Source organism: Schistosoma mansoni, chromosome 7 (genome assembly GCF_000237925.1).
Source record: "Schistosoma mansoni strain Puerto Rico chromosome 7, complete genome".
NCBI lineage: Eukaryota > Metazoa > Platyhelminthes > Trematoda > Strigeidida > Schistosomatidae > Schistosoma > Schistosoma mansoni.
In genome coordinates this window covers 8,740,524-8,760,317 of record NC_031501.1, presented here as the reverse complement: position 1 = coordinate 8,760,317, position 19,794 = coordinate 8,740,524, and the positions used below count along the sequence as shown (strand labels likewise).

Here is a 19,794-nt window from a genome sequence, read left to right as displayed (position 1 = left end):
TTTTTTCAACTACTTGTTGCTAACGTTAACCACATACCTCTTCAGTGTTATTTTCGAAAACAGACATTTTTTTAAGATTAATGTGTTATTAACTTGATTTTGATTTTGAGTGCATAGATTCTTCTTCTCTCTCTCTCTCACTTATTATGTATACCAGCTCAAATATTATCTGTCTTATGCCTCTTACTCCCAATGGAGCATAGGCCGCTGACCAGCATTCTCCAACACACTCTGCCCTAGGCCTTCCTTTCTAGTTCTATCCAATGGTTGTTCATTCTTCTCATATCTGTCTCCATTTCTCGCCATAATGTGTTCTTTGGTCTTCCCCTTCTCCTTTGGCCTTGAGGATTCCAAGTGGGGGCTTTCCTTGTGACTCAGTTGGGCGATTTCCTCATTATCTGTCCTATCTGCTTCCAGCACTTCATCCTGATTTCTTCCTCCGTTGAAATCTGGTTTGTTCTCTCCCACAGTAGGTTGGTGCTGATAGTGTCTGGATCCGAAGTATCTTGCGTAGGCCTTCGTAGTTTTTCAGGTTTCCATCCCATACAGTAGAACTGTCTTGACATTTGTATTGAAAATTCTGATCTTGGTGTTGGTTGACAACTTTTTTGAGTTTCAGATATTCTTCAGTTGTAAATATGTTGCTTTTGCATGGCCGATCCCCGTCTTCACATCTGCATCAGATCCACCCTGTTCATCAACGATGCTGCCCAAATATGTAAAGGTTTTCACATCCTCCAAAGCTTCCCCGCCAAGTGCGATTCGATTGGTGCATGCTGTATTGTATCGGAGAGTAATGTCTAATAAAACCAGAGGTTTAATCTATCAGGTCAAAGACACGACAAAAAGATATGGTAACAGATATTAAGGAGAGGTGAGCAACAACCTCCTCTAAGAGAATGCTTATGCTTATGTACGTGTTAGGAAGTTATGGGGTGGTAGCCATGGGCTAAATGATATGCATGTAATGTGTAAGACAGTCTGTGTAGCAAATACGTTTCTAAGGGAGTGGTGAACATCTACCCTACCCCCAAGTGGGTGAATATACCTACATGTATAATATAGGATAAAATCCTGTGTTACTGGTGTGCATGCAACGTATATATTCACAATACACACACACATATACACAAACACAAACAATTCACTTACTTTTCTGTAAATATTTCCATTCAACAACTGGTTGTAAATCTGATGGTTTAGCTGCACAATCAATTGAAATGGTTTGTCCAAGAGTTACATCTTGATTATTAGGCGGTCGAATAGCGAATTCCAATTCAGCTAGATAATAATAGCAATATTAACAATAATATTAATAATAATAACAGTAATAGTAATAATAATAAGCAGTTTATAAGTAGTATAAGTGACTAGTTGACTTTGCCTGGAGCCTTTCTAGTATTACTGATGGTCCTAAGTACAGATGAAAGGAGAGAGTTGGATATGAGGTTAGCAGCACGCGTATACAGCCACTCCAAGGGACGTCCTACTCACTGCCTTCTCGCGGCCAGACAGTTGTTTAAGAAATTTAGAGGACGAAAAGAGAATGTACAGTGGGGGTTTAAACTGGGTCAATCGGTGCGGAGCATACACACTAAGAGGAGTTGGAAAACCCTGACTCCAGACCAATGTTGCACATGGGCTACAGAATCCCGAGGGAATATATGACATATGAACCTATTGTTGGTCACCAGCTACTATGGGACTACGTCTCCTAACACTGCTCCACTGCCTTGTGGAGTAGACCTCTGGATCAAAAGCTCGGGTAGTAGCCCCCTAAGAAAATCACCTGATTTAGTTTGGGCGCCTGGAGAGTGTTTCAGCCTTCACACAAATCGAATAACAAAGTGTGGGTATACATATTTGATGCTTTATGGTACCAATGTTTGGGTTTAAATGAATAAATAGATGATAACATACATGAAAGAAAGAGGTCATTAATCATATCTATAACTTTTTTGAGAAAGACGTACGTATAAAAGTGACACGAATCGATTGTCTATCAGTTCCAACCTCGTTGACAACAACACATGTCAGATTACCATGATGTTGATCTTTCCGTAATTCATTAACACTAACATGAACAGCGGAATTTGGTTCAGTATGTACAAATGATGGTACACGTTCACGTAAACTATCTGGTAATCTCCATGGTACAGCTTCATTCTCTGAGACAACATACTAAAAACAAAGAACAAAAAGACAAATATTTATCGTCGTAAAAAGAGGAATTGACAGAATTCATGTATAAGCTTAGAACTATCAAAGCATACGTTGATTACTGGACAACTCATGAAAAAATATGGATGTTTGTAAGAAAGAAAATATCAAACAACTAAAGAATAAGTAGATCCATTCTGATTAGGGTCATGATGAAAGTAGTCCATGGATGACATCCTCTAACATTCTATATGTATAGATTTATTTTAACAACAGAAAGATATTATCAACAAAGAGCCTAGTATCAGTTCAAGTTGCCATACTTGGCTAACTGGATGAGGTGGACAAAAAACATTGAAATAAGGTATTAAAAAGGTTAAAAAGAAAGACTGAACCGTGTAAATATAATCCGAGAAAACAACTTGGAAAGATATGTCTGAAGGGGATACTGGGAAACAAGATGGTATCTGAGGACGATTCTGAGCCAAATCAGAGTGAAAAGTTTCCAAAAACCTTACTTCCTAAGAAATATATATCGATATAGAGGAACACATACCATCATTTATCGGTTTTCAGATATAATATAGAATCAAAATGAGATTATCACTGAAAAGGGTTCATTTTTAATCAAACTGAAGACTCTTATTGATCTGTCACTGTCGGTATATGTGGATTTTAAGCAGATTGGGTTGATACAGAGTTATGTCACAAGTTTCACCACATATTTTGTGGCTAGCAGTAGAATCAACGACTTGGATCTCAGATGGAGAATTCGTGATGGAGCGAAACGTGTGTCCCGTATTCTATTCTTAGCCAGATACAATAAATATACTAAAAACGTACGACTATCAGTGATTTTAATGAGTTTAAAACTTACCGAAACCGAGAAACCATCGTATGCATTCTTTTTAAACGGTGGTAACGGGACAATTGCATTAGTACCTTCACGTTGAAATTCCCACCATGCATACCAAGGTTTATCTGCTCTATTTTGTAATGCACAACTATACGACAACATATCACGACCATCTTTCACTTGTCGTGTTTGTGGTAATTCAAATAGACGAGGAGCGTCTGGAAAAGAAATTTTATGAAGCAAAAAAAAAACACAGTCGATATACTGGTAGAACTGTATTCTTTACGGATGCACCGATTGGATTTCAAATAGCCACACTCGGGATTTTTGATGGAAATTTATGTATCCATATCACTAGAGAAGGCTGGAAATAAACCCCACATTGTCAAGTCATCTAAGTGTATCGTAGTCAACATTAACGGTTGTGTTTTCGTTTATTTAGTCAGTCAATTGTAGATATTTTGGAATAGTTTCTATCATAAAATTAACTGGAGGTACATCTTTTTCTATCATGACTAACTGGGCTACAACTGACACATCCGTAGCATAATGGAGTGATATTCTCGTCGTAGAAAACTTTACATTTTTCATGTAAGCCAGGAAAAAAATGACAGAGAACGAGACACGCACTCCATTCCTGCTTCATTCTGGTTAACCAGGCTTTAAGGTAAAAAATTGTGGATGAAAGTGGAGTTTATCTTCAATCTTAAATAATACTTGGTAATATAGCTTATATCAATTTGTGATTCAAACTCTAACCCTAGTTACTAATCTTAACTTCTAGCTTCAGCAATTAGTCCTAATTCTTCACACTATTTCATAATCAGACTTCAACTCCAGTAAGTGGTTGGTTATAGGCTGTAAGCAACTGATGAAAATGCTTCCTTCTAGTTTGAATACTTCTTAATAGTGTCTAATCACTGACCTGTCAGAAGTAAAATCCAAGGATGAATCATTTACTGAATACTTCTTGATTTCCAATAGTTCGCCACATAACACGTTCATGATGAAATTCCTCTTTAAATAAAAATAATCCTTAAATATTCACCTTCATACAGAGGTGACGACCAATAATAGAACTTTAAAACCCATTCTATCAGCCGGGATTATGGGGATTCAGTGATTAGACTATGCAACTTTTAACTATCTTCTGACAAATTGAACGAGTTACCTTTCACACTGTGCATGTGACGTTCAGTTACTTCAACTAGTTATCATATCGTGACATAATCGATAGAATCCAACCAAAACGAAGGATTAGATAAATATAACATTGGTAACTATTCAATGATCAGTCAATGTGAATATATTAGTCCTATAGGAAGTCATCACGATCCGAATAACACGGTGGTAAGCTCTCGATCATGATCCACTATTCTCGATGGTTACTCTATTTTAATCACATAATATATTACATATTGTAATAATCATTATAATTTATAGTTTGTATTTATCACAGGTTGATATCAGTTGATGTACTACTGAAAACCAAAAAAACAGCGAGCATCTGTTTCGGATTAGTATAGGACTTCTCATCAGTATAAACACATGATCCTACTACAGATCGAATCCAGAAGCATCAGGTTTCAGGGAGAACGATTACCTATCAGAACCACTAAATGCGTTTAATGGTACAATTTCAAATTCAATTATTTTGATGTAGAGTACGACGAACAACAAACTTCAATGGTGACAACTATGTCATTCCTGATATTTATGAATTACTATTTAGTACTCCCAGGTTTCAATGATACCTTGACTAGAACCAATCTGTGATGAATACAACCTATAAAATAAACATTGATCTTTACAAAAAACCGCTTCAATTAAACATATAATTTATTACTAAACACAAATATATATCTACAAATAGATCACTTACGTGAAACTTTTAATGATACAGTTGTATTAGCAGTCATATCGCCTAAATTAGCTGTACAACGGTAATCGGCTTCATCTTCTTCTTGATTTACTTCAGTTATTCGTAGTACACGTCCATTTTCTAATAGTTGATGTCGATGATCCACAGGGATACGACGTACATCATGACCATTTTTTATCCGATGCCATTGAAGCTAATTTGTAAAGTAGAAACGATATAGCAAAAATAAATACAAAAATATGAAAAAACATTTCGTCCTAGTATAGGACTCCTTTGGAAATCACACTCACAATCCTCAGAACTTGTAGTGAGCACTTATTTTTAGTCAAATCGTGGTAATATTTCGTGAACAAAATTCGCTATCGTCCATTATATCTGTCAGATATTTGATATGACCGGATTCGACTAATTATAGTTTTCATAGTTGAAATCATGAGTCAATTGAAGCTAGACCACCATCGAAAACCTGGAAGCACTGGATGGCCGTTTCGTCCTATTATGGGACTCCTCAGTGGCAGTGCGCATCCACGATCCCGCACTCGCGAGATTCGAACCCAGGACCTACCAGTCTCGAGCTAGACCCCTTAAACGATAGACCACTGAGCCGGTTTCCAGGTTTTCGATGGTGGTCTAGTTTCAATTGACTCATGATTTCAACTATGAAAAAACTAAATTCTTCAGAAAACCCCCCTCTGATCTATAATCATAGTTTATCACTAGAACACTAAGAACTACCCCCTCCAGAAATAGGTAACCGGTAAGCACTTTATGCTTTTCTTTCAATAAAGAAAGTTATATAAACTGTTGAAGTTTGTAGCTTTTTATATTGAGATCGTTATTGATGCCCACTGTTCAAAAGAGTCTCATATATTTAGTAGAAACAGTTATGCATTGCTTTCTATCTAATAAAGGTTTATCTAACAAAGATCATTCTGTATTGTTTAACTACAAAATTCAACAATCTTCACAATTCCTGCACCCTTGATTATTATTATTTATGTTTAAACACATAAATATTGGTACAGGGAAGCACCAGATACATATGCACCACACAAATCTCATTTAATTTGTGTGAGGGCTGTGATACTGCCAAAGTGCCCAAACCGAAGCAGGTGGTTTTATTAGGCGGCCACATCTGGAGCCTTCGACCCAAAGGTTTAATCCACAAGGCAATGGAGCATCGTAAGGAGATGAATTCCCTAATAGCCGGTGACCAACGATTGATTCATACGCCATTTGTTCCCTCAGGATACTAGTGTCAGCCCATGTGCACCATTAATTTGGAATGAGTGTTTTCCAACTCCCCTAGATGGACTTTCCATGTCCACCAACCCGGTTAAAGCTCCTACCGGGCATTCGCTTTTCGTCCTCTCAATTTCGTAAACCACACCCCCACCACGAGAAGGTAGTGAGTAGGACTTCCCTGGCAGAGGCTATATACGTGTGGCCATGTGAGAGCATTTTGATAGGGAGGGCGGACTCTCCCCACTCTCGGCCGTACCAGGGCATTTGGGGGCCTTCATCCTTGATACACATAAACGTTTGTGAGAACTAGAAATTTGTGAAGATTCGTACGAGTTTACAAAAGTCTTCATGTAAACATCTCACACTGAAATGAAACAGTTGTTTATTCATCAGTAATCTTTTTTTTTTAGCGATTTATTACTGAAAATGTCAGTCAATTCTTAATGAAAACTATCATTTGATAACGTCCAACAAACCTATCATATATCATAGATACATATATAACGTACTGTAGGGATTCCACTACCAATAAAATAACATTTTAATGTATAGGCTCGACCAGCTATAGCCGGTTTTCCAATATCCATTGGACGTAGACGAAGAGGTGTATCCATTAATACATAAGTTCGACAGTCTGCTTGACCATAAGAATTTTCAGCTACTGCTCGATATTCACCACCGAATGTCCACATATCATCTAAATTTTGTAACTAAACAACAAGAATGAGGTAAACGAAATTGAAGATATGTCAGTATAGAAATTAGTGTGAACTAAAAATTCACTTAGATAATATTAATGATAATTGAACACAGGATTATCGGTTTCATTAGCGAACGCTCAACTATCTAAACCAGTGAACCGGCATCCGACGATGTTATTGTCTAACTTCAATCAATACACGGTATTGAGCAACCATCTTCCATTGTCTCAACTGAATAACTGTCACACACAACATGGTTTAACAATACGAGTCACCGTTTCTCACTAGAACTCCAGGAATTATATTTCGAAGCCGGTCACTAGTGGCCACTTCTGAAGAGCCCCGTACCGGGACAAAACAGCCATTCAGTGCTTTCACATCTTCAAGGGTGGCCTAATTAATTTTAGCTAGTGATCTTAAGTCTATGAAAATGATAATATTGGCAATTTACGTGAACACTAAATTAATATTATTCTTGTATAACCATCTATGACGTATGATGAGAATGTCAAACTCATAGCTCACACATACAATTTCGGCACCATTTATGTTTGGCCTAATTCCCATCAACTGTTAGCTGTGATTCAAACTTTCCAATTAACAATTTTAAATTATGACAGTCGAGCTTTGTGTGACAAGTAACCTATTCGTGTCTATGTCGAATTAAAGGTTTAAATAATTAGGAGCTACGTACGCAAGATACTTTACGTTCGCTGGCCGGATACCATTAGCAAAAATCTAGCGTGGTAGAGAACGAACCACCTTTCAGCTGAAGAGGAGATTAGGAAAAGACCCTGAAAGTACATAGAAGACCTTATATAAATAATCGAACTAAGTCACAAAGCAAGCACTAACTTGGAATACTCAAGGCAAAAAAAAAAGATCAAAGAACACCTAGAACCAGAAATTGGAGACAGGATATCTAAAAAATGAACAGCGATTGGGCAAAAGTGAAAAGGAGAACCCAGGACAGAGTGGTCGGCAGCCTATTGTTTACGAGGGGTAACAGGCTTAATTAAGTAAGTAGAACGTATACAATGTCGTGTTTGTGCATCACTTCTACACGAATCCTGGGTAACGACGAATTATGATTTTACTATCTCAACTGGATAACAACCAAATTTTAGGATCTCAAGATCATATATAATCTTAAGAAAACACTTTTACTCCGTACCTGCATAAAATTTCCAAGTAAAGCTATTTCTGTCCCGTGTCCAAGAGTAGAATATTCACAGAAGCTGGGAAGCAGCTAATAAGTCAATATCTAATCATCCGAGTAAAAGATGATTCATGTAGTATTGATAGAAGTAACCTATAGGCATAACATAAGATGTATCTCGAAACCACGTACATGAACCTGAAATTAGTCACATATTTTCATGGCGAATAGTACTCTTGAATCAACACGACCCTTGACACAAAGTGTCACACTGAAAGTCACTTCACACATCGTAAATAAACGATCATCATCATCGTTTTATAGAATGCTTGGACTGTTACTAAAATTAGAGTCGAGGAAGTGCGTTTTGTACTAATTTGGACTCATCAGCCGAAAGAATTTGCATTTTAGAATCGATGTTTACTTTGGGCTTCGAAAACTCAGTACCTTTCATTTGAAATGTCCAACGTATTATCCACTTAGCTAATGAGTCCATATATCAGTTCACTTGGATAACGAGTATGAATTTTAATGGAACTTTTAATAGTCTTAGATTATCTCATTGTTGATATTTTCGACTGACCACTTCTAGCTGGTATACGTGCATCCTGTCAGGATTGCCTCGATATAGTCAATATGTCACAAGGTTTTGTAAAACAGATAAAACATGGATAGTAGTGGAATTCATCATTGGCATCATGAACGATTCGAATAATCAAATGGGTAGAAAGGTTGAAACAATAATTCTAGTTCATTTCATTGTATAGACGATCACGATTTCTCTTCATCTTTTTAAAGTTTTTCATTCAGTCATTCGGTTATCCTCAATGAAAAACCTAGTAAGAATATATATAAATATATAAGTTCATATTATCACAACTCAAATCAGCACAAGGAGAGTTCGAGAAAAAGTGAACAAGATGAGTAGTAAAAGAGACGAAAACCACTACTGACATCAAAGAACAGAAAGTCAAGAATGACAATTGATTCAGTTTTAAGCAACATTAAACCTGGTATAGGTGTGGACTACTTTAAGTGGAAACAGCATACCAGCATGACAAGATGTCATAGTGTTCAAAATAACAATGGTATCAATAGTGGAATAGAAAATTAGGCTAGAAATCTGAAACTCCGGATCTAAGAGAAAACTAAGAGTAAATATATCATTAAAAGCCATTCAGATCCATGTCAGACACCATCTTCAACCATTGACCACAACCAACATGGTTTAGTTCAACAATCAATAACTTCATAAAATGATGTCATATCCCAGTTTAACCGACTCTCAACCACCTACATACAAGTCAACATCACTCACTGCGGTTCATGATACGCAGAATAATAAAAAAATCAATGTAACTATATTACTTACTTTGCGAATATTAATTGTAAGTCGTGTAATTGTTGTACAAGCTGTTCCTTCATCTAACATTACTTGACCAGAGAGTACATTTGAATCATCAAATATAACTGGTTGATCATCACGATACCATATAATTTGTGGTGGTGGATTAGCAGCAAATCTACATTCTAATAATGCATCTGTAGTACCCATATGTAATGATAATAATACTTGTGAAGCTAATGAACCTAATTCAACAGCTGGATTTTGCCATGTTAATGATGGACGCATTTTACCCATCATTAATAATGCTGTTGCTTGTGCATTATCAATTAAATCACCAACACTTTCAAGACTAGAAAATGATGTTGTTTGACTTGTTATATCATTATCAGTTAATGGATCAGTATTCGGTTTTATTGATGTAGAACTATTATTACTACTATTATTATTATTATTATTATTAGTAGTAGTAGTAGTATGAGTATTATTTTGTGAATTCATCATTGTTGATAAAGGCATAGTATTTGCATAATATGAAAATATAGAATCATCAGAAGATTGACGTCCATTCATACTTAAACTAAATCGATCAGTTGGATGACCATTTTCAACAATACATTGATATACACCAATATCATCTAAATTAAATGCTTCAATAATTAATCTTTCAGATATTGAATTCAATGGACTATTATTATTGTAATTAATTCCTGTTGATGATGTAAATGATGTTGGAATATGACGTACATGATGACGTCTTGGAACTAAACGTGAATTATGTAACCAATAAATTAATTGACGTGGATGTCCAGTTACTTCACATGTTAATTCAACACGACTACCCCAATCAACAGTTCGACGATTCGGTGTAATTTTTACACCAAGAGGTCCTATTAGAAATAAATAAAAGATGAGAAATTATTGTGAAATACAGGAATCCTACCTGAGACTTATTAAATGAATACTCCTGCGTCTCAATGTCGATGTTCATATTGGGACTCAAACCTACTAATCGTCGAACACGTTAGTGGACTGTCTGTACTCAGTAAACTAGTGCATAATGCATAAACGTTTTGCTAACAGAACACCAAGTTGTATAATTTTATGAATAAATGTTAGTCCTTTCTTGTGACGATACACACACTCACAATTTATAATTCTTATTTCTCCATAACCTCAGTTGCTTAATGATTGGTTGTTACTACTCTTAGACTGTTAAGTTTTCTGTACCTCGAGATCATGCCAGATTATCATATGTAGAGTTGTTCCATATCAATTCGTCTTCAACTTTGTTTAATGTCAAGTCTGCTTCCCAACTTATCCCTTCTTTTTAGGTTCTATCATCGGTGATTATTATTGAATAGTTGTGTTGTATGAGTTGTCCGTTTTCGAGTTCGCATTATGATTATCTTGATTGTCCGTAATAACAATTACCGTAGGCTAAACCGAACCAAATAGTAAGACACAACAAGATGGAAGCAAAAGATACAGGATTTGAGTCTTAATATGTACGTCAAGACTCAGGTGAAGGTACATCCAGCTGACGAGTCCTAAACAGAAACATTTTTGTGCGTAAACGTGTAATATGTTCACCTATATGAGACGACTCCTACTTGTTTATAAATTATTTTGTCTTCTAAATCACACGTTCATTCAGCAGGGGAGGAGAACATGGAATCCAATAATTCAATCTTGTGAGCACACTCACTACTCGGCTACAAACTAGACAAGCTCTCGATAGCCCAATCAACACAATCATAAAATCGTTTGCCCATCTCAATATCCTAATTACTTTCAAAGTTCATTAATAAATAAGATAGTCGTTTTACGAATAAGCTTACCATAACTATTTACCAACTCTAACATGTTTCGATCCAGGTTAGTTTAGCTATATTATGACTTTAAACGAACAGTGACTACTTTTTGATTTGATTTTTAGTAAAGTAAGTTATGACGTAATCTTCGTTATTTTCTAGTCTACTTAATAGGATTCAAGAGTTCGGAGAATCAGTAATCAGAACAACCGAACACTTTTCATTCAATCTATTCAATGGGCATTAGGCTTATCAGCAGAAACTCCAGATAGAAGTGAGTTGTTCGAAATTCTCTACATGGTACTTATAGTCTGTTCCGTCTACCTTAATCATAATTGGCTGTTGTTGTTGGCACTCATTTTATTATTGTCTGCATATTTATTCTGGTTGTTATCCTCTTTAACTTGAAATTCTTACGACTTTTACCGCTCGTAAATGAGCATAGGCAAGCTCACAAGCATTCTCCATCCAAATCTGTCCTGGACAATCCTTTCCTGTTGCTATTCCTCCTTTTCATTTCTGCTTCCAATTCTTGACACACTATATTCTTTGGTTTTCCTCTTTCCCGTTTCCCTTCAGGATTCCAAGTTAGCGCTTGCTTCGTGATCTAGTTTAATGATTTCCGCAATGTATGTTCTATCCGCCACCAACATCTTTTCTTAATCTCGCTTTTATCTGGAAGCTGGTTTGCTTTCTCCCACAGTAGGCTATTGATGATAGTATCCGGTCAACAAACATTGAGTACCTAACATTGACAACTGTTTATAGATAGTTACACTTTTTTGATGATGGTTGTGGTAGTTCTCGAAGTTTCAGCTCAGCACAGTAGGATTGTCTTGATGTTCGTATTGAAGATTGTGACTTTGAAATCGGTTGACAGTTGTTTTGATTTGCATATGTTCTTCAACTTCATGAATGCTTCCATTGCTTTACCAATTTTTACTTTCACATCTGTATCAGATTCTCGTTATCGATGATGCTACCCAGGCGCAAGAAAGTTTCCGCCTCTTTCAGAGCTTCTCCATCAAGTGTGTTCAGGTTGGTGTTCTCCATGTTGTATATGAGAATCTTGCTTTTCCGCTTATGTGTGTTGGGGTCCACTGATGCAGAGGCTTCTGAATTTATCAATAATATAAAACATATATTGGTCGTAGCTGGGGAACCATTCAAGATTAAGGTGTATTGGACAATTGTTTAATTCTATTATGGAAATCTTTGTCAGTATATACTCAAGATGTCACTAGGAACTGAATCTTAGTCCTTCAAGTCTGAGGCGGTGAGTACTGTGCTTGTAGACAAGTCAGTTACCATCCAAAAGTAAAATTTTTCAACTTTATTCAATCGGAATTATTTGAAAGAAAAAAAACATCTCGGTATGTTATTCAATGGGAGTTTTAGTGATAGTTATATATGCACAAAAATATGACAGACGGGAAATTTGTAACGTCAATGGTAAAATAACAGATCGCATGAAAGTAAACGTAGTCGATAATTGATATTAGTTACCCTACTATTCTGGAATTTGGCCTGACAATTTCACCCTTCATTGCTGATGGGGTATGGAGACTAGAACCGATATATGTATACAACCAGGTTCTGAGTTTCAACTGACTGACTGGATTAAACAATCTGAACAGATATCACACTATTAGTTGTAGTAGTCACTAGATGGCACATTGTGAAAGTTTTTCAAACATTGGCAAAATAGATAGCTAGTTAGTATTCCACTCCTTCTCTACACTTTTGGAATGATTCTTGACAACCAATCACATTTTTTGATGAAATCTACTCAATCATGAACTAATCAACAGACAGTCTAGTGACAAACTGTCGCTAGCAGTAAACTCCAGGACGAGCGTTTCATCTTGTTTGGGGCTCATCTTTGGCTAAATGTACCTGTAGATAGGACTAAAAAATACTGATGAATTGAAGAGCAAAACATCTATGAGTAGATTCAAGCAGCCAATACAAATGAATTTGACAATCTAGTGATCATGTGAACCCTACCCCTCCACAAGTAACTTTTGTAGTTACCTATAATATTAGACATTCAGACCCAAAAGTAATGAAGGTGAGATATCGAAACACAATGATAAACAGTTGTTCAACCGTCCATATATATATATATATATATATATATATATATATAACCTACCTCTAACTCGTATCGTATATTTTATTCGTAGTGAACGTCCTAAATGAACTGATTCGGCAATATAATGTCCAGAATCAGTCACTGATAAATTGATCAGTCGTAAATTGCCGTAAGCACCGTCTACTAATTCGTATTTAGTACCCCATGGTAATTCACTAGTGTGTCGTCGAATACTGCCACTACCAGAAGAATTTGATGTAGTTGTCGTTATTGATGAACCAGAATTGCTGTTGCTACTACTACCACTACTCGTAGTGGTGGTGGTGGTTGATGAATCCAAAGCTATAGCTTGTCTAACACGACTAGCTTCGTTCAAATAATACCAATCCACTTGTGTACGACCTTCACCTTCTACAGCCCAAGGCAATTCAATTGTAGAGCCCTGAAAAATATTCAAAATGTGAAGAGACAGAAAAGGAAGATTATAAAATCTTGCCATTTAAGAGAAAGAAAGGAAAGAAACTATTAATCCTTCAAATAAGAGATTGGTCAAAAGAACGAATAAGCAGAAATTTCTTTCCAATTAGTTTTTCAGCATGAATCCACACCAACACATATACAGCTGAATCCATGAGTCAATCTAAGCTAGACCATGATTAAAAACCTGGAAGCACTGGACGGCTGTTTCGTCATAGTATGGACTCTTCAGCAGTGCGCAGCCACGATCCTACATGTAAGACTCGAACCCAGGGTCTTTGGTCTCGCGTGCGAACGCTTAACCTCTAGACTACTAAGCCGGCATCCAACGGTGTTGAAGTCGGATCGACTGTAGTTGGACATTGGGACCGTTGGATTTCAGTTTAGTAGTCTAGAGGTCAAGTGTTCGCATGGAAGACCAAAGGTCCATGGCTCGAGTCCCGCATATGGGATCGTAGATGAGCACTCTGGAAGAGCCCCACGATAGGACGAAACAGCCTTCCAGTGCTTCCAGGTATCCTAGGGTGGTCTAGCTACGATCGACTCATGAATTCAACTATTAAAAATGACTACAAACTCCACACACCCTCATTCTAATCAAGGAATTAGCAAAACAGTATTGTTAAATGATATTATATCGCGGACTGACAATACTTAATGATTTCAAGACAACGAATCCGTTGTATAATCAAAAAGTTCTCAGTTTTATCAACTGAGGAAATCGTAAACGTGCAATAATAAACAGTATTTTTGTTTTCGAAATTTTTATCCAGCAGTTATCAATTAACAACAATTAAAAGACTTTTAAATCATTTTCGCAAACCCCTTAACCAAACATCAACTATATCGAAATGTGTAACTCACTCGCAAAATGTTTATCTCACTACCGACACTTCGAAGTTCAGCATAAGAAAAACGAAATTGTAATCGTTGTAGTCGACCACGTTCTGGGCGTTCAACAGTGACTGATTCATCAACAATCGATTGAAGAACACATCGAACTTCCATGGACGTGAGTTCAGCTTCAGTAATTGATCGAATATGTAATTCTGGATGTTTAGTTACATTGATCATACTGAAACGGCCATCTGGAGAAGAAGAAGAAGAAGAATATTAAAGATGATCCATAGATAACAACAAACTGAAACACTAAGAAATATGAAAAAAGAAATCCTGAAAAAATTATAAAACACATAACTGAGACTATCCAAAAATAGTTTTCAGTTAATGACAATATTCATTTGATTACTGGGTTGACTATGCATAGGCTTATGTATAATAAGTCTTGATATTTGGTATACAATACGAGCGGTTCTAATACGAATGAGTCTATTGCATATATCGGTAGCGGGAACTGACACTCTACACTTAAAAAAATTGACTGCGAATACAAGGGGAAGGTGAAAAATTGAAAAATTAATATTCTAAACAAAACAAACAGAACAAAACGAAATAATACAGATCTGTACATAGAATAACCAAAGACATCGTCACCTTAAAGCATACAGAAATCTAGAAAACCAGAAGTAAACCCAACCAACCAGAAAAAAGTAGACGTCTTGCAAAGGAAAATTGAATTGGTAAAAAAAGAACTTGTAGTTACTGTTTTTAGTTGGATTTCATGACTGTTCAATAAATTTGAGCAATCTTTTGATCGCATTAGGAATATAAGAGGCGAAATGGATACTATCCAGTTAACTAAACTGAAGTAAATGGAAATGAATTTTCGACCTGGCTAATCCTATCAGTGTACGATAATTACAGCACCCAATATTCTGTTACTATGGTTTAGTATTTAAATCATTCAACCTTCAACTACTAGGTTATAAGTCCAAACTCCATCAACTCCGGTCTCGAGAAACTAAATAATAGTATCTCTGATCTTTATGCAACATAAGTAGCATGACTCAAATTCAAATAAATAAATCTGTGAGCGGTAAATAAGTTACTCATATGCTAACAGTATCAAAAGTCAAACAGAGAGGAGACAAATAAACACAAAAGATAGTGTGTGTGTGTGTGTCCATGTGTGTGTCCGAGTAAATTTCAGTGAAAGTCAAATCAGAACATACAACATAAAATCGTTACGAAACAATTTAAATTATGAAAACTATGGTGAAACTCTAAAATCGATCGAAATGGTAGTATTCTTAGTTTCACCAATTATACGACCATATAAATCATGTCACTTACACCCACTCACTCGTTCACACACTCACAATCAGTCTACGTTAGATTGATCTCTATACTAAATGACTAGTGAGTAGTGAATAACTAGTATCATGATGGTCTACTTTTACGCTCTGATCACAACCTATAAGTCAGCTTTTACAATAGCCACTAGTCTGACTCAACCAATGACTATGATGCTGACAGGCACTGATCCTAATTTTATGAGGAGCATCATTAGTTCAGGCAACTTTTCAGATACCGTAATTTGCTGATGAGTCCCAACAAGTTCGAAAACTAGAACCACAACCTCCTATCGATTGCATACAATCACCTAACACAAGTCTTAGTCTTATTATAAAGACCACACAAAAATCCTTAACAAAATATGTTTAGTATTGGACATAGTGCCATTGAAAACATATGATATCACTCAACATTAATTGATTTGAAAATGAAATCGGTGAAAATATGAATTATGTGAGTGACAGTATTTAAATATACTTCCAAAAAATTAGATTGAGATGGCCTCCAAATGCTCTGGTACGGCCAAGAGTAGGGAGAGTCCGCTCTCCCTCTCACATGGCCACAAGTATATAGCTTCTGTCAGGGAAATCCTACTCACTGTTTTCTCACAGCATTACTTTTGTTTATGAAATTGAGAGGACTTAAAACGAATGTCCGGCGGGACATTTAACCGGGTTGCAAGGACAAGGACAGTTCATCTAGGGGAGTTGGAAAACCCTCATTCCAAACCAATGGTGCACATAGGCTGACTTCAGTATCCTGAGGAAGCAAACGGCGTATGAATCAATCGTTGGTTACCGGTTAACATGGGACTGCATCTCCTTACGACGCTCCACTGCCTTGTGGATTAGACCTTTAAGGTCGAAGGCTCGGGGTGTGCCCCCCTTAGAAAATCACCTGCTTCGGTTTGAGCACCTGGGCAGTATCACAGCCCTCATACAATTAAATGAAATGACAATTTTTTGTGTGCTGCATATATATCTGGTTCCCCTTTGTACCAATATTTATATATATAAATAAATAAATAATAAGATTGAAATGAATCTTTTTTTGAAAAAAAAAGCTATGAACTGTTTGACTTCGCCATGTTGATAGATACTATCTGTTTGATATTCGCGTGATGACCATGATCAGTGGCTGAAACCTTTTGAGTGGCATGGTTTAAAATAGTTTACAATACTGCAGGTACATTCACTCTTTTTCTTCCCTTAAATCTTCAGTTCCAGTATTTCTTCATACATACTTTTCTGCTACGTCTTTTCGAACAATATTTACAATGGGCAGTTTTTTTTATAAAAAAAACATGGTCGCTAAATTATTTTAATCTCTCTAGTTGTTCATTCGGTTATTTTCATCTCATCGCATGGCAACTCGAGTCACTGCACATCGCATTCAAACTTTGCGTTAATGATGATGAATAACTAACTGGTCTATAGAATATGTCACATAGTTGGATGGAATGAATACAGTCTTGGAATTTAAGTTGTTTGTTGATTGATCGGAATTTATCAAAAAAAGAGATAAAAAAAAAAAGAAATATTGAGGAAATTAGCTTTGGTTTTCATTTTTATTCTAAATATTTTGCAACTCAATTCATATCTGTTCATGTTGACGAATTGAAAATACACCGAATAAAGGAAAATTGACTAAACTCGGACTATATTGTAGCTGCGAAAAATGACCGAAATCGTACTGAAACATCTGATTGAGCAACGTAAAAGTTAAAACCACGGGTCGATCTCAGCAAGACCACAACTGAAAACCTGGAGGCACTGAATGAGTATGAGACAGTTATCCACCGCAGGTATTTGATAAAGAGTTGCGTAGTACCATGGATTGATTGAAGTTGGGCATTAACACCTTTGAATACCGCTTCAGTAGTCTGGAGGTTAAAAGTTCGCATGCAAGACACAATGTCCTGAGTTAGAGTTGCGTATGTGGGACCGTGGATGTACATTGCTGAGGAAATTTATACTATGACGAAACGACTGTCCAGTGCTTCCAAGTTTTCAATGATGATTTAAAATTGATCGATTCATGATCTCAACAATCTTCACAACTCTATACTGATAAATGTTAAGTTAGTCAAACGACTCAGATTTATCAAAACATAAAAACATCTTTCAGATGTGATGATGATTTGCCTCGAATTAATTCAATAAATAATTTTGTTTACTTATTCATAGAGAGAGAATTTCGAATGTTTTGATTGGCTAAATAAATATGATTACGATTAAAAAGAATAAACAAAACAAATCACAAAGATTGTCCAATCAACTTCAAGGTACATTTGATGCGTAGGCGTAACTCCATATAGTCGAGTATACAAATTATGCATATGGGTAGTATGTATATCCACATATACACGCATACAACACATAAATATATATACAAACAAATTGTTTACAAAATAAAAAAATTCACGTGAAATAAAAAAGGAATAATCATTACCATTGTTATCGATCGATGGACAATTGCCAAACGGACAGATGATTTAAGAATAAAAATGCTGAATAACATTATATGTGTATGTGTGTGTGTGTGTGTGATTTATTACAAGTGCATAAGAATGGAGGAAAAACTGGGAAGAATGCTTTATGATATTATTATTTTCATAGTTCAAATCATGAGTCAATTGAAGCTAGACCATCATGGAAAACCTGGAAGCACTGGACAGCCGTTTCGTCCTACTATGGGACTCCTCAGAAGTGCGCATCCACGATCCCGCACTCGCGAGATTCGAACCCAAGATCACACCAGTCTCGCGCCAGAGCACTTAACCGATAGACCACTGATAGGTCCTGGGTTCGAATCTCGAGAGGCGAGGTCGTGGATGCGCACTGCTGAGGAGTCCCACAATTGGACGAAACGGCCATCCAGTGCTTCCAAGTTTTCCTTGATGGTCTAGATTCAATTGACTCATGCTTTCAGCTTTATGATATTGTTAGTTGGATAATGATAGCATGATAACACTACAAACTGATTGGGACTGAAGATAAGATCTATTAAATATTGATTGATTCAATGGTTTAAAAGTAAGGTTTGAATATTCTGTAATTCAACTTCTGGTAGTGTTATAGCATGAGCACTAACGAGGAGTCGTCATAGGTTAAGGCGAAACAGTTTCCAAGTGTTACTTATGATACCCAAGCTGTTGTCGGTCTGCTTCAGTAGATGGAGTGATTTCACGAGAATATTGCCTCAGGAATCGACATCAATCATATAAGCATTGAAAATTCGAGCTTACTATATGTCTGGCTACTTGATCTTGCCACTAAACTATATAAAAATAGGTAATCATGACTTTTGACTGTTAAGTATTACGACGCACCATTGCTACACTTTGCCTGATGATGATTAGCTTAAATCAATGATTACAGTTTCCCATCAAACTTCTAAGGAATTTATGTTGATACATATTATTGATACATATTACATCAGCAAAGGACGGTACAACCTCAGGCCCGATAAATCAATATTCTGAATAATTATAAGATGACCTAGACTGAGTAATCTACCCTTAAATTATGGATTTGCATAAACTAAATTTTCCGAATTCAGTTTATAATTACTATTGTTGCCTTTGTGCAGAGATTTAGTGGAAATTCATTCCATTATCAGGTGGTATTTGTCGTGTGTCGAAATCAGATGAGATACTATTAGAAATCAGAGATTAGACAATAGTTCTATCCGAGTATGTAACTCCTCAAAAATGCATATCCACAACATTCAGGCCTCATGGAAAACACTTAAACATTACACAATTGCAGGTATCATTGTCAAGTTTTGATTTGATAATTTCGAATAAATTGAGCATTGGGTAGATTGTTATAAATAAATTAATATATTTGTAATATCCCAATG

General features: G+C 36.2%; 1 protein-coding gene across 1 annotated transcript in view; it reads right to left on the bottom strand.

Moving 5' to 3' along the window:
• Window positions 1-19,794, bottom strand: part of Smp_164270 (putative cell adhesion molecule) — a gene marked incomplete at its 3' end in the record, with an annotated part of 74,651 nt that overhangs the window by 11,742 nt on the left and 43,115 nt on the right. The window contains exons 5-13 of the mRNA XM_018798778.1: window positions 14,599-14,822; window positions 13,318-13,699; window positions 9,924-10,238; window positions 9,376-9,662; window positions 6,653-6,853; window positions 4,899-5,091; window positions 3,038-3,234; window positions 1,974-2,181; window positions 1,153-1,281 (exon numbers count right to left, since the gene is read on the bottom strand). Of these exons, the coding sequence (XP_018653686.1) occupies window positions 1,153-1,281; window positions 1,974-2,181; window positions 3,038-3,234; window positions 4,899-5,091; window positions 6,653-6,853; window positions 9,376-9,662; window positions 9,924-10,238; window positions 13,318-13,699; window positions 14,599-14,822 (2,136 nt within the window). The remainder of the gene's footprint in view (window positions 1-1,152; window positions 1,282-1,973; window positions 2,182-3,037; window positions 3,235-4,898; window positions 5,092-6,652; window positions 6,854-9,375; window positions 9,663-9,923; window positions 10,239-13,317; window positions 13,700-14,598; window positions 14,823-19,794) is intronic.